General features: G+C 42.4%; 3 protein-coding genes across 9 annotated transcripts in view; all 3 read right to left on the bottom strand.

The window, feature by feature from the left end:
• Nucleotides 1–1,615, bottom strand: part of MMP14 (matrix metallopeptidase 14) — a 56,384-nt gene extending 54,769 nt beyond the window's left edge. The window contains exon 1 of the mRNA XM_083188963.1: nt 1,479–1,615. The gene's annotated coding sequence lies outside the window, so the exon portion shown is untranslated. The remainder of the gene's footprint in view (nt 1–1,478) is intronic.
• MRPL52 (mitochondrial ribosomal protein L52) lies at nt 946–11,903 on the bottom strand. 2 transcript variants are annotated; one of them, XM_083188975.1, is made up of 5 exons: nt 11,122–11,903; nt 7,830–7,935; nt 7,661–7,728; nt 2,032–2,096; nt 946–1,637 (listed from the first exon to the last, which is right to left on the bottom strand). In XM_083188975.1, exons 1-5 carry the CDS (start codon nt 11,138–11,140, stop codon nt 1,488–1,490), a joined length of 408 nt encoding a protein of 135 aa, XP_083045101.1. In that variant the 5' UTR covers nt 11,141–11,903; the 3' UTR covers nt 946–1,487. The 2 variants fall into 2 exon arrangements, with proteins under 2 accessions (XP_083045101.1, XP_083045109.1); XM_083188983.1 differs by lacking the exon at nt 11,122–11,903 and adding an exon at nt 10,990–11,020.
• A 5,425-nt stretch (nt 11,904–17,328) lies between these two features.
• The window catches only part of CARMIL3 (capping protein regulator and myosin 1 linker 3), a 58,795-nt gene continuing 52,078 nt past the window's right edge, over nt 17,329–24,045 (bottom strand). For 4 of the 6 annotated variants that reach the window (XM_083188793.1, XM_083188801.1, XM_083188809.1 and 1 more), the window contains 10 exons: nt 23,447–23,676; nt 23,258–23,355; nt 22,871–23,129; nt 22,689–22,778; nt 22,530–22,593; nt 22,178–22,260; nt 20,184–20,370; nt 19,774–19,863; nt 19,218–19,307; nt 17,329–18,022 (listed from right to left, as the gene is read on the bottom strand). In XM_083188793.1, coding sequence (XP_083044919.1) covers nt 17,979–18,022; nt 19,218–19,307; nt 19,774–19,863; nt 20,184–20,370; nt 22,178–22,260; nt 22,530–22,593; nt 22,689–22,778; nt 22,871–23,129; nt 23,258–23,355; nt 23,447–23,676 — 1,235 coding nt within the window. In that variant the 3' untranslated portion in view covers nt 17,329–17,978. Of the gene's footprint in view, nt 18,023–19,217; nt 19,308–19,773; nt 19,864–20,183; nt 20,371–22,177; nt 22,261–22,529; nt 22,594–22,688; nt 22,779–22,870; nt 23,130–23,257; nt 23,356–23,446; nt 23,677–24,045 lie in introns of those variants that run through there. The other 2 variants (XM_083188829.1, XR_014475046.1) reach the window with 2 other exon arrangements.

The raw sequence follows: 24,045 nt of genomic DNA, 5'->3' as shown, positions 1-24,045 counted from the left end.
TCAGTCTCCAAACTTTTGGCCATGGCTGTACACCCTTGGCCTGATACAGATGTGGTTGAAGTAGATATAGCTGCCTACATAAAAACAGCAACAATAGCACTAATATGGTAATGCAGCAGAAGGATTCACACCCCTTGCTGCATTACTGACCCGAGGACACAGTATTGGATAATCTCCATCAGCCCGTGACCTGTAGAGATAAGCAACCTGGCTGCCACCACCTACCAAAGCCCCCCCCCACACACACACACAAAGTCCTCTGATGGAGATCCTGGCAATCATCCCAGCCCCGCAAGAATATCAAAACACTGCCCATAAATGCACCGCACAATCAATAACTGACAGTCTGATGACATAATGCAGCCATACTTACAGTCCCATACTGCTAATGCGCTGTAGTGGCACAGAAATTCACAAAGTACAAACAACAGTACTTTGCAGGATGCTCCTTTACTCCAACCGCATCTGAATGAAGCTCACCATGCAATAAAATAAGGCATTCACCATATCGTTATTTTCAAATGTTCCCAATAATTGTACAGTATGTAAATAAAAACAACATCCCAGAGTTCCAAAAGTAACAAGGGATTCCCAAAGTCCACAACAATAATATGTTATCTATATAGCACTCCATCACAGTTCTCAAGGCACTCTGCATACATCAAAAACATAGCAGCTATCGATTTAATATTACAGCAAGTAAAACCCCCCAAAAAAACATTTACAAAAAAAAAAAAAAACCTAGACGTAGGCATAATGCAGGAGTGGAGCAGTCCACCCTAAGACCATTCAGCAATATTGGGCACCTTACATAAAAGATTACTTGAATGGAAAAGGGTGAATGCAGAGACCTCATGCTTGGAATAGGGTCCAAAAATAGTCATTAGAGCCATGTACTTTTCATCCAATCATTATTGATTTTGCATATAAATGACACTATCAGAATTTAACTGATCAGAACGTAATTTAATTAAACATGTTCATATGTTGTAGGTGGTTGTATTTTTTGTGTGACATTTACAAGATTGAGGGCTATGGGTAATTGGGTCGACATGCATTGGGTCAACATGGCTAAAGTCAACACGGTTGGAAGATCGACACAATCATAAGGGCAACAATGGCTAAATCTATAGTCAAAAGGTCGACATGTTTTCTAATGTCGCCATGAACACCGTCAAAGTGTACCGTGTCCCCTCGCATCAGACTGTTCCAGGTCCTCATACACCTAGGCATGTGTGGATTGCAGAGGCATCCTCCAAGTGTGAGAGTCGGCGTAACATTAGCCTTCTAGCCATGGTTTTATGTATTGTGCCATCACTTTATGTACTACAAACCTTTATTAAAGCAGTGACATCTACACCGATCTCACAACCAGTGCAAACATTTTTTATAGAAAGTTAATAAAGAAAACACATACTGTAGCATATGCTTCAGACAGTGACTACTTGAAAGGTAGAAAATAAACAGTACAAACTTACAGTGCCTATTTATTTGGGTTTAGAAGTTTTGTTAAATAATGCCTTGCTCTTCAGTTGGTTCTTCTGTTTCAGCAGCTGTTCCTCTGTGCGTTTTTCTTGCTTCTCCGACCAATTCTTCATGCCTTGATCTATCTCATTACTGAGAAGGATAATGCGGCTCTGTAAAGAGAAGTTTACAGCATCAGACTCCATAAACAGTGGTAGGGACAGCTTCACCCAGGACCAATCATTGCCTCTGCCATGCATGTACTACAGCAAAGCCACACACAAATGCCGGGTGGGTGGGTCTTGTGTGCGTGTGGTAGGCACTAGTGGGAGGAAGGTTCTGCAGGTAGGGAGGGTTAGAGGCAGAGTTAGAGTATACTTCCCCCGGTCCGTCTCGATTCTCTTCAGCAGGATTCTGCTGTCTGTTTACTGACAGCTGGGAACCCATCCGCCATATAAGGATACCAAATCCCTTCTGTAGCCACACTAGTTATATCACATTGTATATCCTGTCAGCTAATAGCCGAGGCTATAGCCTGCGATAACAAGCTCCACCTCACACACGTACAGCCAGTGCCTTGTTTTCTTCTTTCCTCCTTATCTGTCCTTTCCATAGTGGCGCTGCCCTTCCATCTGTAAATAAGAAAAGTTCATAGCTGTATTCTGTATTATATAAAACCGATAAATACAAAAGCTTCATTAACTAAACAGGGGCAGAAAGGAGAAATATATATATATATATATATATATGAAAAGGATAACCCTTTCACTGCGCTAAGATAATGGGCCGCACCTCTATAAGCCCCCCCTGTTAGTGGGGGAAGGAGGACAGCAGATACAACAAAGATATAGAGTGCGCCTTTGTTTGTGTCACCACCACCACCAAAAGACAGGTGTAGAACTGACACTTTTTTGTAATTTCATACAATTTATTAAAATGAATAAAAAGATTTTTTCAGCAAAATTTCATTCGTATGCAGTCATATTTTTCATCATTCCAATAACCCGACGCGTTTCGTCACTTGGACTTCATCAGGGGTATAACAAAAAATGACTCGATAGAAACAAGCTTCAACTTAAAAAAAGACTGGTTCTTCCTTAATTCTTGAACCGTCTAAAGTTTTAAAATTCGATAATGATGTTGAAATGGGGCAAAATAGGGTGATGAGTGGAGAAGTGAATTTGTCTGTCTTTTCACAGCAGTGTATCTCTCCTATCATGCCACTCCAATGTCTGCATAGTTACATAGAAACTAAGATAAAAATTCCAGCTATTTCGACTAATTGTGTATTGGCTAAGTGGTACTCACTTTAGCGCACTCCGATAACCCCCTTTTGTATCTCTGTACACCCCAAGCTCTCACTAACAGGAGAACCTTATCGGAGGAGCTGCTGTCTTTCCAATATTAGCGCACTACGGAGGTTATCCACAAACACCATCTCTGGAGGTGCCGGCTTGTCATTTTCGGTATGCGTTCCACATACAGAGTATGTGACATCATTGTGCGTTCCACAGAACAGGAACTGCCATCTTTGTATGTATACATGCATCTCATCACTGTAGAGCAGTGGAACGCATCACCATTATACTTATGCTACCAATCTGACAAATTGTCAGATTTTAAAGCGCACCACAAACTAATGTCATATTTATTACTCACATCTCTTCAAATTACTGTATCGAATCGTATAAGCTCACTGTCAATTCTAATCATATGCCATGTCACATTTAAATATTAACCCTTAACACATATGTTGATCTTTTGGGATTCACTATAAGATCTAAGAGGACAATGCTTGTTGACAAATTAAAAACACATATACCCCTTACCCATTGCAGCTCTTAAACGGTAAATTGCTGTTTTTTTAGCCTTTTTAAATGGGTAGAGCTGCAGTAGGAAAGCTCCAGGTTGCTTTACCCATTTAACAAATACCGGTATTTGGTAAATGGGTAAAAAGCAGTGTTTTACCCGTTTAAGGGCCTTTTTTGGCAGTGGGAAAGGGTCTTAAACGGTATTTAGTAATAATGAAGGTTAACAATATGATTGGCCGATGACTGTATACACCACATCCTGTGGAAAAGTCCATTTTAATGACAGCCCATGTTTACTATGGGTTTAAACGGGTTGCTTTGAGGTTTAAACGGGTACAATGTGACAAAAACGGTATTTAAACGGCAATTTACCGTTTAAGAGCTGCAGTGGGAAAGGGTCTTTATGGCTCTTACCCATTTAAAGACCCGTTTACAAATACCGGGTCATTACCCGTTTAGGCAGTGGGAAAGCAGCAATTGACACTTCTAATGCCACATTGGGGCTCCAATTGTTAGAAAAATCAGAAAATCTCAGAAAAAATCAGAGCAAAGATAACCGAGATCCAGAAAAAAAAATTTTTTGGATTTTGGCTATCTTTGCTCTGATTTTTTCTGTGATTTTTTTTTTCTGTGATTTTCTTATTTTTTTTTTTGAGAATACAATTTGCACGATTTTTTCATTTTTCTTATTTTTTTTTTTTTCTAACAATTGGAGGCCCAGTGTTATTATGTACTTTCAGCCATTGCCAAGTGGAAATGGCATTAGAAGTGTCTATGTGTTTTTAATTTGTCAACATGCATTGTCCTCTTGGATCTTATCCCAAAAAAAAAATCCCAAAAGATCAACATAGATGTTAAGGGTTAATATTTAGATGTGACATGACATATGATTAGAATTGACAGTGAGCTTATACGATTCGATACAGTAATTTGAAGAGATGTGAGTAATAAATAAATATGACATTAGTTTGTGGTGTGCTTTAAAATCTGACAATTTGTCAGATTGGTAGCATAAGTATAATGGTGATGCGTTCCACTGCTCTACAGTGATGAGACGCATGTATACATACAAATACGGCAGTTCCTGTTCTGTGGAACGCACAATGATGTCACATCCTCTGTATGTGGAACGCATACCGAAAATGACAAGCCGGCACCTCCAGAGATGGTGGACGGTGTTTGTGGATAGCACGTGCTAGCGTCCGGGCTGATATGTGAGTTTTACTTTGGTATTTTGGCGGGCAGTCTCTGCTATGTATGCTAAGTCACATGCTGCTATTGGGTAATGTAATTGAGGTATAATGACCTGATAGGTCAGTTTGCGAGTGGGTGGTACTATTACATCCTTTAAAGGTGATGCTTGTAATAGGGATCTGTTTGTTTGTCCTGTTTATGCGGTCATGATTAAGGCCACGTTCTGTGGCCAAAATGTCGACCTGGCTTTGATATATACACACACTAAATAATAATTGCCATATATTCTGCAGATTCCTGATGGAGCAGATAGCAAACCTAAATGACCTCCACTGGACTGTCACACTTCAGGTAGAATATATTTGGACTCATTTTCACCATATCAAAAGATTTAAAAAAAGGAGGCTATACCTAAATTAATGTTCATTCTAGCACCCTACAGCTTCCACAATCCTGTGCAGTTCCTCTTCTCTGCCTGGGGTGTCACTCTCTGCTGTGGTGCTTCTAGCACAGCGTGGTCTGTATTTCAGCACTGATATGTAGACTAGACCAGGCAGGGAAGAGGTACTGCACAGGTGTGAAAGAGGCAGGGTGCTAGAGTGACCACTACATAAATATCATTCCAACTGTAAAAAATATCCGATGAATAGGAACCTGCTAAAGATCAAACATTTGTGTTGTGTGACATGATTATTCCAGAAATATTGAGATAAATATTTGCAGAAATAATTATTTAATGTAGTGGTTCCCACATCTTGAATCATGGAGTAATCAGAGTGTGATCATTCTGTCCATTTTCATGTTACCCATAGGACAGAAGTCTCTCCTTGAGAAATTCAGCAAAATATGAAGATCATATAATATGTGCTTTCCCATCTTCCTTAGAATCAGGTATGTGGTTGGACAGGGTGCACTTCTATTTGTCCACATATTGGCAGTAGGGTGGCCAATCCCGGGATCGGGATCGGCGGGATCCCGGGATTTGGCCTCCAAAATGCCGGGATTTCAATCCCGGGATTGGAGAGTCCAATAACGGGATTTCGGGATTAGACTGCACATGTGCAGTCTAATGCCGGGCAGCGTCTGAGCACCCGCTCAGACGCTGCCCGGCTTCTCCCATACCCGGCGTGCGGCCTGCGCAGCGTGATTGTCAGCTGTCACGCTGCGCAGGCCACACAGCGGAGCCGCCCACACACCCAGCAACCCGGCTTATCAGCACACGCCCGCCCACCCGCCAAGCTACGCGACCACCCGAACAGCTACCCAGCCGCCCACCCGAAACTGCCCACCCGCCCAGCTGAAGCTGCCCACCCGAAGCTGTACACCCGCCCGCCCAGCTGAAGCTGCCCACCCGCCCATCGGACATACCTGCAGCCCACCCGGCTCCCAGCAATATCTGCACGCTCGCCCACCCAGCACCCGCAAATGTAAGTTCTGTGAATGTGCAGGGTGGCCGGGGCATTTTTTGGTACTTGTGTATTATAACGGCGCCCGATTTCATCCAAATCGCATCCGATATCGCATCCGATTTATCGGCCGATTTTTTGGCCGATTTGATCTGCGATGCGATTTTGCGTCCGATTTTCGGCCATTTCCTGATGATTTGCATGTTATTCCATCCTTGCACACCCCCAGGTACTATGCGATGGTATGCGATGTGATTTTCGGGAAAATGCCCCTGATTGTACAATTAAATATCGCATAGCAACGCATGTCAGCAAGTGGCATGCGATGCGATTCGCAATGTTAAATGCACCCCCATTGTTAACGCCACCCCCACTATCAACGCCAACCCGAAGCGTGGCGAGCGCAGCGAGCCCGCGAGGGGCGGCGGTACGCGTCCTCCGACCTTTTCATACCCCCACTATCCACGTCGGCGTGGAGTTGATTTTAGATAGTGTGGCGAGCGCAGCGAGCCACCGAGCCCGAAGCGTGGCGAGCGCAGAGAGCCCCGCGAGGGGACGCGGATTACTTTACATGTATTCCGCGTGCGCTCGCCACACTATCTAAAATTAACTCCACGCCGACGTGGATAGTGGGGGTATGAAAAGGTCGGAGGACGCGTACCGCCGCCCCTCGCGGGCTCGCTACGCTCGCCACGCTTCGGGTTGGCGTTGATAGTGGGGGTGGCGTTAACAATGGCGGTGCATTTAACATTGTAAGCACCCATCAGGGTGATTGTACAATTACAAATCGAATCGCTTCACATGCATCACATGCCACTATATTGCATGCGATGCACTACGATGGTATTCGGGGGTGTGCAAGGTGTGCAATAATGGAACAGCATGCAAATTGGCCGTAAAAAGTGAAAAATCGGTCGAAAATCGGCCGCAAAATCGCATCCGATTTTTCCATGCGATTTTCGGCCGATTTCCTGGGCGCCGTCAAAATACACAAGTACCCATTTTTTTTTTAGGGAAGCCAATCCCGGGATCCCGGGATTGAGTATTTTTCAATCCCGAATCCCGGGATTGAAAAAATGCCCCGGGATTGGCTTCCCTAATTGGCAGCCACCACCGCTAGCTTTGCCCATCACATGGACCATAAATAATGTGACAGGTTACCCCCCACAAGTTGTACCCCTGCATGTGCCCCAGGGCACCCAGTTTGGGAACCACTGATTTAATCCATACTTTAAGTAAACCACCAGTGTGACCAACTATCGCATTTCCTATCTGCAATTAAATTGCTTAATTGTGAATTATTAACTAAGGAAAACCATTCTATTTTATGTGTCCTCACCCATTTACATTCATGCTGGTCTGTGTGCATTTATGTGAGGGCAATCGGATGCAGTTTGTTGGATTTCAAAACCAGTTACTCTTCTTGAAAAGACCATTCATTCTTGGCGAGATCATTGTGCACTTAACAAGTAAGGTGAGCTAACCACTCAGCCAGATGTGTTATTATATTATTATGTGGCTAACCCAGGGTTTCCCAAAGTTTTTGACGCAAAAAAGTACAGTCGCTGGGAGCGATGCTGGCATTTTTATTGGATATTTTGAGTATCTCACAGCAACATTGGCACTCAAAGGGTCAAGCATATAATTAGATGAAGTAATATATATATATATTTGCCTCACATCAAGGACTTTAGTATGTAGAGAATGTAGAGAAAGGGAAAAACTAGTGTTTAAAATATATCTGCAACAGCGCATTCATGTAAAATTATGCAGTTATTTACTTACCTGCATAGCTCCAGTCTGAAAAGTCTGTCAAGGGGCCGTACTCTGAACCACTGCGGGCTAAGCCATGCCTGAAGGAGGAAAGAAAAAGCAAGGATGCAATCTTACAAAGACTCTTCAGTACCTTATGTTCCCCCTGATAAATCATACACATATTGTGACAAACACTCACTGAATTCTCCAGTCCTCTCCTGCACAAAGCACAGCACTGTTCTGCAAACTTCTCCTCCCCAGGCACAATACAAACCTGTGGCTAACCCCCAACCGTAAACGTGTCACTACAAAACAAGAAGGGGGAAGGCAAGATTACTATATGATAGAGGGGGTCAGAGTCTGCTCTGGTGTTAAATATAGATCATCCTTATGTTTCAGTGCTGCTCCTGACTTGCATTTTTAACAAAGGAACAAAACACACAAATGCATGTAGAAATAACATGCATTCTGTGGTATTGCACCTTTCATTTTGGCCTATTCAAGTCAATAGATTTATGCACAACATATAAAACAGTATTCAATTACACACAATCGCTGATCATGGGTAATTAGCTCCCAGGGGGCTATCTAATTAGCCTGAAACCATGCTATGAAATCTGTTGGTGCTGCCGGCACAGAAATGCCACAGCAACGGCACCTTGCACCCTTACAAATAATAGGATCGATCCCAATATTGTTAATGTCTTTCTCCACATGTACATGATAGAATACATTTTGATTGACTAAAGCAGGCAATCTCAAGGGACAATGTGGATTACAATACAGTTCTTTATTTTTCACAAGTCAATTTTACAAATATTCCAGTCTCTGTTCCCGTTAGTTCTAGAGGTCTTGTCTAAATATCCCTTTGTATCTGTAGAGCAGGCTTCTCCATTATTTGACCATTTTGCTGTTGACTGAAAGCATTTTCATGGGACCCCCTCCGCTTTCCTTATTATTTCTTAAAATATCCGTCTCTTCCAACACAGAGGTCCTGTATTACTAGATCCAGTTAAGTGCCAGATTTGTTTCCTAAATGCTTATAGATAAATGTTAAAGAGCAGTGTAGCTCATCTTCCTCTCATTCACCAGGCCCTACACTGGCTCCCCTTTACTTTCAGAGCCCAATTAATATGCCTCACATTCACATACAAAGAATCATTGACCCCCTCTTACTACTGGATCCATTTGATAGATTTAAAGTTCTAGATAGTCAATATGTCAACACCAAAGGTCAACATGTTATAGGTTGACATGGTCAAAAGGTCAAAGCATTTTTCACAATTTTTCATTTATTGGGACTTTTTCATACTCTACCGTCCACATGGACTACAAATGAGCACAGTAAAGTGTGGTGAAAGTAGTGAGGCACCATGCCTGAAGCATGGTGTGCAAAGCCATGTTGACAGATGTCCACATCGACACCAAATACTACCGTTTAATGTATCAACCTATTGGCTTTCTATCTAGCATACTTGCCTACCTGACCCTCTCCATGAGGGAGAACATGCTCTGTTCCTGGACTTCCCTGGTAATGAACCTGTGGCAAAACACTTTTTCTATGAATTAATTATCTCCCCACAGGTGATGGCAATCTTCCATAACCAGGGAAGTCCAGGAACAGAGCATTTTCTCCCTCATGGTGAAGGTCAGGTAGGCAAGTATGTATCTAGACACAATGGGGCAGATGTATTAAGCCTTAACAAGAGATAAATGTAAAGCTGGCCATACATCAGAAAGATCGATCTTAAGATCGATTGCGCTCATGATTGTGTACAATTTCCCTTGAAATCCCCGGCAGTCCTTGGTGGTTTTTGGACACACAATCTACACACAATCGATCATACAATCAATCATACAATCCATCTACTGCATGATTGTGTACACAAGATGTGCACACAATCTGCATACAATCCATCTTACAATCAGTCATACAATCCATCTGCTGATTGATTGTATGATTATGTACATAAGATGTGCATACAATCCATCTTACAATCAGTTGAGATTGTATGATTGGGTACAATATCTTTCTGATGTATGGCCACCTTAAGGGTGATAAAGGGCCAGATGCACTAAGCTTCAAAAGTGATAAAATGGAGAGTGATAAAAAAATAAAAAATCAGCTTGCCCCTGACATTTTTCAAACCCAGCCTGTAACATGACAGGTAGGAGTTGATTGGTTGGCTGTTTATCTCTCTTAATTTTATCACTTTTTGAAGTTTAGTGCATCTGGCCCAAAGAGAGATAATCGTCCAGCCAATCAGGTCCTTACTGACTTTTTTTTAAACTCAGTCTGTAACTTGGCAGTTAGCAGGTGATTGGCTGGACGTTTATCTCTCTTTATCACCCTTGCATTTATCTCTTGTTAAGGCTTAATACACCTGCCCCAGTCTAACTAATAAGCCAAATGCCCTAACATCTCTGACTACATCCTACCCTCCAACTGTAGCTTTTTACCGGTTTTCTGGACCTCTGACTCTCCATTGAATGTATAGGAAAGGGGGCGTGGCCATGCCCCCTTTCCAATTTTGGAACGGTTTCTGCCCTTCAGATGATGGAGAATATGCTACATCTCAAATAATTAAGGAGCAGATTTATTAAGCTCGGTGAAGTAATAAAGTGTCTGGTTTTTATCACCGACCAATAATCTACTAACTGAAGTTACAGGCTTGGTTTGAAAAATGACAGGTAGGAGCTGATGCTGGTGATAAAAACCAGACACTTTATCACTTCACCGAGCTTAATAAATCTACCCCACAGTGTCTACAATAAATGTATACTAAATAATAAATCTGCATGTACTAGGGATGATAAGGGTTAAATCCACATTAATAAGAGTATTAATAATCAAAGTGATACATTCACTGGCTAGTTACTGCTATCAGCTCAGTAGGGGTTTTTAGAAACTTATTTAAAGTAGTGTAAGCAGGATATCTATCAAAGCTTAGAGAGTGATAAAGTACCATCCAGCACCTGTCATTTTTGTAAACACAGCAGTAGTGAGCTTTTTGCCTGGTACATTATCTCTCCACAAGTTTTCATGAATATCTCCCATTATGTATTAGCGTGTAGATCACTAATAGTAATCATTAGAATAGAAATACTTTAAAAGACATAGATAACCTACCAAATTACTATGCATAGACACCGAGCACTTACAGGTTTGTCTTACTAATTTAGTTCGTCACTCTCTAATGCATAATGCCATGGTGACAGTCTGACACAGAGACCCCTGTATGTGCGGATTACCTCACGCAGAAGCATAACGTTTACAAGAACTGAACATGCACAATATGGGAACCAGAAATCCTACAGCTGCAAGCGTGACCATTAGAACAGATGCTCCGCAGCATTACCCATATCTAAGCTCATGTTCCCTGTGCTTGGGCACGGCGATGTAAAAAAGCAAAAGTGTTAGGTATCCATACACCGCCCTATACTGTGCCTGATGCAACTGTGTCACTGTCACCATAGAACCCTGTCCTCACCCATCACGGGCGCCGCCATCTTGCTCTGCGCAAGGAAGTCAAGTGACACAGTAGTACTGTTGCTGTGCAGGCTGCCCTCCTAGGGTCACGCCTGACGTGCCTACGTCACTATCCCGGCTGCCTCGGTAGCGCAGCGAGAGCAGCAGCTGAGTAGCGCACTAGCGGCGGTGTTAGGAACTGCATGCAGGAAAATAGAGCGATCTGCGAGCGGGATGCGGTCGTTAGGTCGGCGGGCACAACACAAGGTCGACAGCACTAGGTCGACACGACAGGGTCCTTAGGTCGAGTCGTCGGCCGGCCCCAGGTTTGTTGCACAAACTCTGTGTTCAAAAGTGGCAGTGATTAAGCATCATTTGCCTACATGTACAAATTAATTAAACAATTTGTTGAATTGTGAACATCTCCCTTTTGTTTTTGGGAATCACATGGGTCTCTATTTTAAGATGACAGTGAGAAAAATGTATCAAAGAGTGGCAGGAGACATAAAGCACCAACCAATCAGCTCATGTAATTTTTCAAACACAGCTTATAACATGACATAATGTAATTGGTAGACTTTTTCTATTGTGAATACAATATAATGTAGAGTCAAGGCCCTTGACCTTGAAGTGGGTGTATCCGTGAGGCTATGATGATTTTTTGAAATGAGTGCAGTTTTCTTACACAGGTCAGGTTGCTTTATTCAGTGCCAGTGGCAATAATTTGTGTTACTGTATAAGTTTTTTCATAAGAACCAGCTCACAGGGTACTTGAGTACCTCCAATTGGTAAGCTACTACGGTACTTGTTTCCTAGCACGGCGCCCGTCATAGGTGATCGCATACCTTGAGTTAAGGTATGCGATGGACGCGAACGACGCGATTTCAGGGCTATTTTTAGCCTTTTCCCCGACAATTAAAAAATTGCGTCCATCGCATGCCTTAAGTTAAGGCATGCGATGCGACCGATGCAATGGACGCGATTTTACATAGGGATGCCTGCCCCCCCCATTGTTAACGCCACCCCACGATGAACGTCAACCCGAAGCATGGCGAGCGCAGCGGTACGCGTCCTCTGACCTTTTTATACCCCCATTATCCACGTCGGCATGGAGTTGATTTTATATAGTGTGGCGAGCCATCGAGTCCGAAGCGTGGCGAGGGGACACATAATACCTGTGAAGTAATGCGCTTCCCCTCGCGGGGCTCGCTTCGCTCGCCACGCTTCGGGCTCGCCACACTATGTAAAATCGACTCCACGCCGACGTGGATAGTGGGGGTATGAAAAGGTTTTTCAGCATTTTTGGTCAAAAATCGTATGCGATGGCATCCGATGCGATGGCATACGTTTTTTGATCTTAAATGCATCCAAATGCATTAAAATTAGTATAAAACATGTTAATTGGCCCCCAACTGTCATTTTTCACTGTGTACCACCCCCAATATCAACGCCAACCCGAAGCGCGGCGAGCGGCGGCGGTACGCGTCCTACGAGCGCATCGAGCCCCGCGAGGGGACGCGGATACCTGTGAAGCCCGCGAGGGGACGCGTATAGCTGTGAAGGTATCCGCGTGCGCTCGCCACGCTTCGGGCTCGGTGGCTCGCTGCGCTCGCCACCACACTTTCTATTCTCAACTCCACGCCGACGTGGATAGTGGGGGTATGAAAAGGTCGTAGGACGCGTACCGCCGCCGCTCGCCACGCTTCAGGTTGACGTTGATAGTGGGGGTGGTACACTATGAAAAATGGCATTTGGGGGCATTTCACATGTTTACTACACATTTCAATGCATTTTGATGCATTTCAGTGCAAAATCGGATCAGCATACGATCAAGGTCGTGGGAGCCGTGATACTCCACAAGTACCCAATTTTTTATCGCTGGCGCCGTGCTAGGAAACAAGTACCGCTACTACCAATATCTGTAACTGGCATTTTTCAGTTACACAGTGGGATTGGTGGGGATGAATGTAAGCACTCATTTTAAAAAGTGTCCCTAGGTGTGTTACTGCATTTGTGCAGGCAATCAGTATTTATCTCATCAAAGGGAAGATCTAGTGAAGCTTGGAGAGAAATAAACACAGCCTGTAAAATGACAGCCGCGGATTAGTTGGTATTTTATCTCTCTCCATGCTTTGATAAAACTTCCTCCCCACTGTCAGGATCAATTTTTACTGACACTATTGCCTTATATTGTGATATATGATGACATGCTCCTCTTTCTGGACAATGCAGATGACTCACTGGACTATTTGTTTTAGGTTGTAAATAGATTTTGTGGTTTGCAGTCCACTCATATTTCCCCTTGTTCGTGATTGTCCTAAAAATGTACAAATACAGTGGAATGCCAGTTTTATGTCAGTAATTGGCTGATTTATGGTATAGTGTGTATAAACAATTGTTTTTCAGCATTTTGCCAATGTATCAAAGAAATCTTGGCCACAAACAAACAACTACAATTATCTGACCGGTCTGTGAAGACCGAACATTTCTGTCTCAATCTCTCAATAACGATCAGTGTGTATGCATTCCTAATAATCTGAATCTAGTGTAAAACTTAGGTACTGTGTGGGTAAACTTGATTTTTCTCCCTTGGCTGAGATAAGGAAACATTTGCCTTGTACTGCCCAGGTGTACCATGAGGATGCTAGAGACATATTTATTGCTTTGGCACTGATATAATAATGGCTCATCACCCTATCCTCCAATGATGGCTCATCACCCTATGCTCCAATGATGGCTCATCACCCTATCCTCCAATGATGGCTCATCACCCTATCCTCCAATGATGACTCATCACCCTATACTCCAATGATGGCTCATCACCCTATCCTCCAATGATGGCTCATCACCCTATCCTCCAATGATGGCTCATCACCCTATCCTCCAATGATGGCTCATCACCCTATTCTCCAATGATGGCTCATCACCCTATCCTCCTTACCACCTTCAATGATAGATTTTGTCTGGTGCTTAGCATGGCACATTTTGCTTTTTTTTTTTAAAAAGGGTAGGGCATGAAACCCTGTAAAAAAAAAAAAGGCTGCTTTGAACACTAACTCTAAATACTACTTTTTGGGGTACAGTTCCTCTACTGGTTTACTTAACACATTTTGTACACTGTACCAATAGGTAGGTCAACAGAGCAATGTGTTCCAGTATGACCTATTGTGAGGCAATGGTAGCAGCAGTAGATGAGCGGCTAATCTATAGGATCCAGAGAAATATTAAACTGTACATAAGATGTGTTCTCCTGGTCCTCGTATTCCCTCTGTAACCACCTACAGTTGTTTAGTAACAGCTGATTTTCAGATTTTGTAATACCGAGTAGGAAAGGCCTTGGGATAAACAGCTGCTTATAGCACACAGTAATAATTATTATAAAACTATCATACAAAATACTTCATGCCTCTATTTTTGTTTAATTACAATAGTTGGATATTAGCATAATCCTATATATTATTACACATGGTTACTAAATAGAAAGAGTGGCATCACTGGGGTGTAGCGGTCTGGGGTGTAACGTATGAGGTTGGAATGATGAGCATATCATAAACTTGAGTGGCTGTATAAAACTCCTGCACATTAACTAGTGTAGACCAACAAGTAGTCCCTGGATCCTAGTGGGAGGAGCTCAATTTAAAGACTGAACCCCCAGGAACCCTAAAGCTGGGCCCCTCAGCTAGTACACTAGCTGAGGGAAACCAGCTAGATAACTGAACTGGTAGAACTTAGTGAACTGTAACCAGATTGGCACTTGGTTGGTAGTGCACTTCTCAGGTGCTCAGCCTGGACAACTGGGGTGTGTCTCCAAATATAGGAACATGCTGCAGGACCAACACACCTGTACACCCAGGGCTGGTTCAACCATAAGGAACTCAGCACATGCCTCAGCAACCAAACAATGAACCAAAAGTTCAATTTACTTCCATCAATGGTGCCACCAATGGCTCTATGATTGGTTCCACTGTATATTTGCTGAGATCCCAAGTACTGATATATGAATAGTGAAGCAACTAGCAGGGACCTACAGTGAGTAGGTGAGATGACAAAACTGGAAGTGATGAGACCCTCTGAAGATGCTGAATTAAATGCAGGGTGGTTATAGGAGCATTGCAATAACAGTAGTGCTGAGATGCTGGAAACAGTAGTAGTGGATTCAGCTATAATTAGGAGTAATGGCAATAACAGTACAGAGAGTAGGGGAAGGGACAGTACTCAGGCAGTAAACAGGAGCACTGGCACAGGCTGACAGTGGATGTGCCAAAGGCAGACGGGTGGTAGTGGTACTGCAACAGGAGTGGTGGCACAGGCTGTATACTGAAGAGCTGAATGCAGGTAGTCACACAGGGTACCTGGGGTCAGAGAGGAACACACTAGGGCTTGAGTTGTTACAACCAATGCAAAGCCACAGGTCAAGGTTTAAATAGGAAGTACCTGTCTGCCATTGTAAACATGAGTCATGTGAGCACAGCAGCAGGATCTGGTAGCAAATGGAGGTTAGTCCACACAGCACATGATTTGACCACGGAATTGGCTTAATCATCAGGCAGATCCATGTAGCAGGTAACAAAGGTTTAACAGTAGAAGATCAGAGATATCCCAGTTGTGGTGCGACAGCATATACGCACACTTTATGGTACGCTAACTTAAGCACCGTGTGGAAGCTGGGTTTATATTATATAAAAGATGGACATTTACTTTTCAGTCTTGTTTGTGTATTATAACCTGTTCAACTGTATTCCAAGGATTCCAACTGCATATTACCTATAAAATATTTCATTTATATGCATATACCTGTATGAGTGTAGTGAATGATTATAATTAACTAGCTATTACATTTTTTACTAAATTTGATTATTATTCCTAATTCCTTATTGCCTTTTTAAAATTATTTTATTGTTTGAATATTAATCATAAATTTGGATAAAGTTCATTTTACTCACGGTTATATTTTGTATTCCACTTTCAATAGTAAAAGATTTTTTACACGGTGATCACAAGCTCACGTAGTGATTTATTTCACCATGCTTGTTTTGCAATTTTATTTTTTCGTTCATCTCTATGGATACCCGATGGTTCATTCTGAAGATATATTTGTATTTAAAAAAAATCTATCAATAAACACATATAAAACAGAAATCCACACATTTTCCTAAAAATAAACCCTTAATTTGTAGATGGTATAAATATATACATAAATGTATATCAGTATCAATGCAGGTTCCAAAATATTGCAATCTTTTGTAAAGGTGGCCTACTACAGTACGTCACAGCCTCCCCTTCTGGACAGTCCCTACAATGAATCACAAAACATGAGAATTTCTCTGCATCTTTTGTCACCAGCTATCAAACAGATTTCTTATATACATTTTTTTTCCTGGGTTTAAGTGTGGTATCTCATTGGTTTAAAGAGACCCAAGCATATCAATTAAGAATGACCAAAGTGATCATTAATTCATATGTTGAGTTCTATCTGCATGAAGTTTAAATATTGTCCCTGTATTTGTGCTTACTCTGGGGCTCCAATTTTCTTGGGCAGTCTAAAGGTGCGTACACACAGGGATTTATTGCTGGCAATATGGTCACTGAGCGACCATATTGCCAGGGATTGGAGTGTGCACTGGCGATAAATCGCCAGGTGGGCGCTCCCGTTTTTAGCCTTCTTAAGATCACTGGTCGCAGGAGATTGCTCCTGCGACCAGCTGATTCGCTCTACGGCTCCCCCGGCAGAGGTTCCCTTTCATCAGCGACCATCTCTGGTCCCTGATGAAAAGGAGACACTAAGCAATATATCGCCCCCACGTCTACACAGCTTTAGCGGTGGGGGGGATTCAATTACAGGCAAAGGGGCCAAATTACAGTTGCTGTGGCATTTAATTGGGCCAGCAACGGCAGCCCAATATGCCCACTTTGCCCGGCCCAATTCATCAAAATGTGCTCGCTATCCTATGGCAAGTGAAAACGTTTGAGCGAGATCCCATTGCCGCACTTATATAGGGTGTCATCGTAGTTCCACCGGGCAAGATAATCACCGGCAATTGAATTCCCTTATGGTGATTAGGAACATTGAATGGCCTCTGTTTAATTTGGCCATGGTGAAGTATGTAGGGAGTTATACATTTCACTGGGTCTGTGTCTGAATGAGAATCTGTAATTGTACAGTGCTGTAGTACATAATGACAATATATAGAGAAAACAATAGAAAAAGTACAGCCAAAGACTCCAAAAATATTTTAGCAATATATTGTCTTTATTCATTTCCTGTTTATCATGGTTTATAATTTTAGTGAGATATTATATATCAAACTCTGAGAGCACCGTCACCAATCTTTAGTGGGCCACACATGCTTCAATTCTGCCAAAGCCTAAGAGTCAGGATCTTTGTCAATTTGACCAATCATTTGGGTGGCCTAATTGTAATGCTCTGAATCTGGGCCACATGTTTGGATCACCTATGCAGTCAATTGGACCTGTAAAGATATCAGAAGACGACTGCACAAACAGGTTTATAGCAGTCATCTTCTAACACGCTACTGATTGATTCCAGGTCATTATTGAGCATCATGGCTGTTTGGGGGCCACACTTCATATTGGCCCAATTGCTTGATATCACTGCTAGTAGCAGAGCATGTGTGACAGCTTTAATCTGCAGGTACCATTCATTATCATGGCAACATGTTCTTTTATCCTTTAACTGCGTAGCTACAGTATATATAAAATCATTTATGTTTTCAAGGTCTGAAATTGTATTAGGTGCTGAAAATGCACATATGTGATAGGCTTTTTAGTGCATCCCATTCTCAGGTTAAGCACTTTGCGAGATGTATTCACGGTCAGGTATCCAGAAAGTCACATTTCAAGTTTTCTAGATCACACGAGTCAGGCAGACGTGGGCAGACTCTTTGCATCTCTCTCTTTGGCTTCTAGAATGATAACAGGAGACATGTTACAGATAAAACTGTTAGAAAGCATTATTTGGAGAAAAAAAGTTGTACTAATAACATGATAACACTTTCACACACAAACCCCAAATCTGAGATGGAATATAGAATACAGGATCAAATCATGTTGAATCTTTTCACAACGCACTTTAAAACGAGGTGGTTGCATTTCACACTAGACCCACCACAGTCCTGCAGAACAGGCTCATCAAGCTGTGGCTAGGGGGAGCCAGCTCTGTGGGGGTACATGGTCCTTGCAAATTACAATGGGTCTGGCCGTCCGAATGAAATCTGATGAAAATGTCCCTCCAAAATAGTCATCGCCTTGGAGGAGACAGATGTTAGAGATCCTACTGGACAGATGCCAGTGGTCCTACTAGGTAGCGTATATCACTGGAAGTTACAGATTCCAGGTAGTTACATATATATATATATATATATATATATATATATATATATATATATTTAGATAGATAGATAGATAGATAGATAGATAGATGTATTGCCCCTGGAATATATATGAGCATGTAAACCCATGGCAATGGGCATGTAGCTCATTGGTAACAAGCAAAGACCCTGGCAATGAATAAGAAATCCCTGAAATTGAGCATTAAACCCCTGGCTACTAGCTTATAGCCCCTGGCAATGAGCATGATAACCATATCCATATCAATGAGCATGTAACCCCTGGCAAGGAGCATGAACTCCCTGGCAATGAGCATGTAACTCCAGTCAATGAGCATGAAACCCCTGGTAATTAGGTAAATTATGGAAGGAGAGGGGGGGGGGTGCAAAATTTCTAGTTATGCCAATGAAGCTGCTATGTCATTAAGAGCTTCCAATACACCAAGAAGTTTCTTTGATCAAAACCGCCAGTAGACTAATCCAGGAACACCCTTCTCACAGCAGTTTATCCAGTTCAGAACTGGGATAATTCCTGGCCATAACCGGGGGAGTGGACACAGACACACGAGGTGGGATTTTTGGGGGTATTTGCCTCCATGTAAAAGGAGTAAAAGTAATTTATTTTTCAACTACTGCAATGTGTTTTGCAACTCTTTCATTAAACTATATAAATTATATATAAAATACATTACATGTGTATAAATAATACAAGACCCATACAATTAAGAAGGATTTATGATTATACCTTCTCTTCAGTGGCCCTAGAACTTACCAGCCATGTGGCGCAGCCCACGGCGCAAGGCATCACCTGTCTGAGGCATTTTCTGTTCATTTGTTTGTAGCATCCCACCTGTTCCAGCCACTAAACCAATGGACAAGAGCAAATCTGTATGCCTTACTATCAATGCAGAAATGTACAGAATCCTTCTCATTTATAAACTTAAACTGCATCTGTTAAAGGTATTATTACAATTAAGCACTCTGCTTAGAGCCTTAGTTAAATAAACTGGAAAATCACTATAATCTGGAACAATCATTCCCATTAATATAAACTTATCATCATCTGTGCTTTGTTATGTGAACAACTAGCCATATACTATAAAAATAAAACAAGATTGTGATCTGCACACACGAATCCACTCTTTATCCTGTGTCCACGATTGCCATCCCAGTTGGTGTTGAGTAACATGTCTACACTACACACCTCATGTGACCAAGCCACTAAGTACCTTTGTCTTTACGTATAAGGTCTTGAAGCAGACTGAATTTATTGTCTTGTCTGAATAATAATTGCCTTCTATGGAATACAGTAATATAATAAATCTCACCAGGAGCTGCAGTTTCAGCTGAGTCACATGATTGCAGCCTTCGAGATCTTTGAGGCTTTAGAGGAGGTCTACGGACTGGGGGAGCACCATCTGGTGAGAAAGCATTCATATAGTAAGAGATCAAGTTAAGGAGAAAAAGAAAAATGGAGTGAAGAGTCGATAAAGGGGACTGAGCAAAGGACTGAGAGCAAGCACTTAAGTAGAAACCGCAAATGAATAGAGAACATTAGGAATGAAAACAACTGCAGAATGTAGAGGTAAACATTTGGGGTAGGAGATGAATACAGAATGCAGTTATAAAACGATAAGTGAAAAAGCGAAAATAGATGTAGGAAGAAAAATAGAGAGTTTTTATAAAGGTGGGTGCATGGTGTGTGTAGTCTTTACAGTGAGCACTGGGCTGTTCCCACCTCCCACTGGGGGGGCCGCCTCTTTCCCAGGTTCTCTGATTCGTGGTTTGGGCACTGGGATTTCCTTCCTCGCCTCTTCAGGACATTCAGTCTCGCCGTGGCCCCCCCCACAAGACACTTTCCTACCCCGTGGTGCTGCAACTGGCCACTGTTCTGCAGAAGGGGGGCAGGAAACCGTAAGACCCCCCTGGAAAAACAAGGGAGGGGAAGGTGCAGTGAATGGGATGTAAACATTCCACATCACCCTACAGTCTGGGGCCAAACTGATTTGTGCTACAACAAGGTAAAAATAAAATATCCTGTGGCTCACTTCTGTCATTAGCAGGAAGGATTGTATATGTTTCACATCAGCAGGGAAGATACAACAAAAAACATATATCCTTTCCCAGCCTTACTTCCAAACCTTCCTGTCACATGCCACCATTCTGGTCTCTTTTGGTCCTCACACCTCCCTTTTCAGCTATGGCTAAGCAAGCCAGCTACAGCTACCGAGGAAGCCCAAAAGATAGTTGCCAGATTATTGGGCCCTTCACTTACATTATAGAAGTAATTGTATAAGAGGTGCTTTAAGAGCAGTGGAGACCCGTGTGTAGCCTCCTCCGCTCAGGTCCCCTCCTCTCTCCAGGCCTCTGCTCCACAATAGCGCACAGCGCAGTAAAATCTGAGCACTAGAGGGCTCATACTCTACTGCGTTGCATCCAACTTTGTGGGACTCTGGAGGGGTAAGTATTAAAACATGGGTGCAATGTGTGCTGTGTGGACTCTCTGGGACTCAGGGGTCTGTGTGCACTGTGCATATTGCACCCATTATATAACTATGCCACTGTATTGTTACTGCATGTACTCCTTAATGCAGGGGTTCCCAAACTTTTTTGAATCACGGCACCCTAGCGTATCAGAATTTTTTCGCGGCACCCCTAGGCCCAAAAACAATGAATTAGATTGGGTTTATATGCGATTCTTAGGGTCAGTTATCTGCTAATGGGCAGGATTTGCTTCTGTTTGTACACATTTTATGATTGGCAGCCTCCAGCACTGGTTTTGCCCATAAATAATTAACCATAAATAAATTGAATTGGTCCTGGACCACCAAACTGGGGCACCCCTGCAAGTGTCCCAAGGCACCCCAGGGAGCCACGGCACACAGTTTGGGAACCACTGCCTTAATGTATGCACCACAAAGGTAAAGAACCTGCTTATCTGCAGCAACAGTTCTCACAATGTAAGTAGTGAGATGAAAATGTATCAAATGTAAAAACTGTACAAAACGGTACAGTCTTCTACTGTGATCCCTCTGTAAATTTCACGCAGGTTGACTAATAGCTGTTTATTTCACATATATTCACGTAAACAACCATTTCTCGAACATTGAGGAAACATTTTATAATCAGTGTTTAATTGCTCCCTGTACTCCCTGATCATCAACAGTATAACTACAATCCATCTTAGCCATATTAACTAGGAAATCATTTAACAGAACAACAAAATGACAGAACACAATGCGCCTAAGGCTGCAACAAGGGTGGCACTCAAAAAAATGTGTGACCAGACACATCTGTATCATATAAACCAAATGGAAAGAGCCTCCTAGGATCCATACCACCACCCCATACGTAGAAGGGAATCTACATGTGCAGAATATTCCTCATGTCTATCTCCATCCAAGGAAATTTGTGACTATCCACTAAGGACGATCTGTATAGGAGATGTTTGAATCTTCCTCACCCTATATATATATTGTGGACTCGGTTAACTCCATACGTATGTATTGGGTACTAAGTTGTATCATTTTGTAGATAGAAGCTGCAACTTAAGAGACTATCTCTTTACATTTGGTTTATAGGAAATCATTTAACTCATTAGTTTTCGCCAACAATGAAACTAAGTATAGCTCCCTTACAATACGGCTATTACTATAAAAATATTGATCCTTTCTGTTCCTATGACAACCTTTGGTGACTCTGGTTCTGAAAAGCTTTCAATATTGTAATTACCTCTTCTCCTGATAAATTCTTCTGATTGTTTCTGTCTCCGTTGGAAAAACAAGGTTGTCTGTCCTCAAACGTAGCACCCTCCTCTGAGAGACAGAGAGAGAGCGAGAGACAGAGAGGGACAGGAAAGCAAGTGTAGGGAGAGGGAAAAATAGGGATACAAAGCAGATACACATAGGAAGCACATAGACAGTGATAAAGAAGTATAGAGGAACACCAGGAGAGAACAGAGAACAAGCATGGATTGACTGCTCATGAGTGAGAGAGAGGTCAGAGATAATGGGAAATGATATATGGAATGTAAGGAATAAAAGGGAAAGAGTGATAAACAGGCTGGGTCAGTAAAAATACTTACCCCCATCCCCAGAAGAGCGCCTCCTGTCTTCGGGAACACAGTTAGTACCTCCTGTTGTATCCATCTGAAATCAATGCAAGCCTTTTAAATCTTCATTCACATAATAGGATGTTTTTTTTCTAATACTGATCTATAATATTTCTCCACTGCGATATATACCTCTTTCCATGCACGGACACTATCCATCCCAGGAAGAGGAACTCCTCGTACCCTTGCAGGCTGCACTTCTTCTAGAGTCTGCTCACAAGACTAAAAGGAAACATCACTCTTGTGTGATTATCTCATTTACTACGACTATATTTTTATACTGTCATTCTAAGCATTACAAGTGTGTGTCTTACTGGTGTTCCTCGGCCAGGCAACCCTCTCACTCCTCCAAAAATGTGCACTTCAGCTCCATTGCTGACTGGTGTCCCATTAGGAATAGAAAAGCCTTCCAGTTTAACACGTTCTGAAGTATCAGGACCTGGGGAAGGTGGAGGAACTGCTTTCCCTCTGTCTCGTTCTCTCTTTGGGGTCCGGCTCCTACGGAAATGAAAAAGGCTCCGGCGCCTCCTTTTGGGGGGGGCATCATTATCGCCTTGTGGAGCTGAAGAGACACTGGAGGATAAATGTAAAAAATCTGTCATAGTACATATGATGGGAGATGATAAGTCTGCGTAATAAATATCTCTGAGCAAGTATTAAGAACATGATGGTGATACTGAATTTAAAGAATTGTTCAATACCTGTTCGATTGTGACAACACTGTATGATGGAAAAATTCATCCAAGCCCTCATCCAAAGCAGGATCTGGACGTTCTGAATCAGACGCAGGGCCACGGACCTCAGGAAGGAAACATATGGCCACATACCCCTTTAATAACTATTGCACCTTTATTTAGTGTAACCACCTCTTTGTCCCCTTGTCCTCTCACCTTGCCACCTCCTGGTGCCCTCCGCGATTGTTGCTTGGGTCTGTCACGGGTTTGATGCTGCAGTTTACTTCCTTCTGTGGGAAGCTCAGAAAGGCCTTCTAGTGACACGCTTAGCGAGCGAGAGAGCTGACTGCTAGCAGATGAGGAGAGTGCGGGTGGAGAACTCAGTTCACGGGATCCAGGGGACCCCAAATCTAGAGTTTTGGGGCTTAATTCCTGCTCACTCACGCCTACCAAATGAGAGACATACATGTATAGTTAATATATAATTTTGCAATATATAAATAATTATAACTTGATGCATAGATGGATGATAACCCTGGTCAAGATGATAATAAGGGTTATCATCTTGACCAGGGTTATCATCCACACCAGTGATGAATGAATTGAAAATGGATTTCTGTATTTGACTTTATAACATTTTTATTAGTTTTTATGTTTTAACAAATAATAATAACAAACAATTTATGGAAAACTATTTTGAATTTATTGTTTTACCACAATATCATTTCTAATACATTGGATTGTGGCAAAACTATAAGTGCGCTCTATCTTCAAACTGTCACCCTTTACCTTCCGCTAACAGGGAGGTCCATTAG

This window comes from Crinia signifera, chromosome 1 (genome assembly GCF_055691185.1).
Source record: "Crinia signifera chromosome 1, ASM5569118v1, whole genome shotgun sequence".
In the NCBI taxonomy this organism is placed as follows: Eukaryota; Metazoa; Chordata; class Amphibia; order Anura; family Myobatrachidae; genus Crinia; species Crinia signifera.
The sequence above is the reverse complement of the archived record's forward strand: the minus strand, read 5'-3'. Positions and strand labels throughout refer to the sequence as shown.

Bases quoted from the DNA above. Each gene is read 5' to 3' on its own strand.
- MRPL52 (XM_083188975.1), bottom strand. The intron at 7,729-7,829 runs GTGAGTGTTTGT...TTCCTCCTTCAG, and splicing joins GGAGAGGACTGGAGAATTCA to GCATGGCTTAGCCCGCAGTG. The intron at 2,097-7,660 runs GTAAGTAAATAA...TCTTATTTACAG, and splicing joins TTCAGACTGGAGCTATGCAG to ATGGAAGGGCAGCGCCACTA.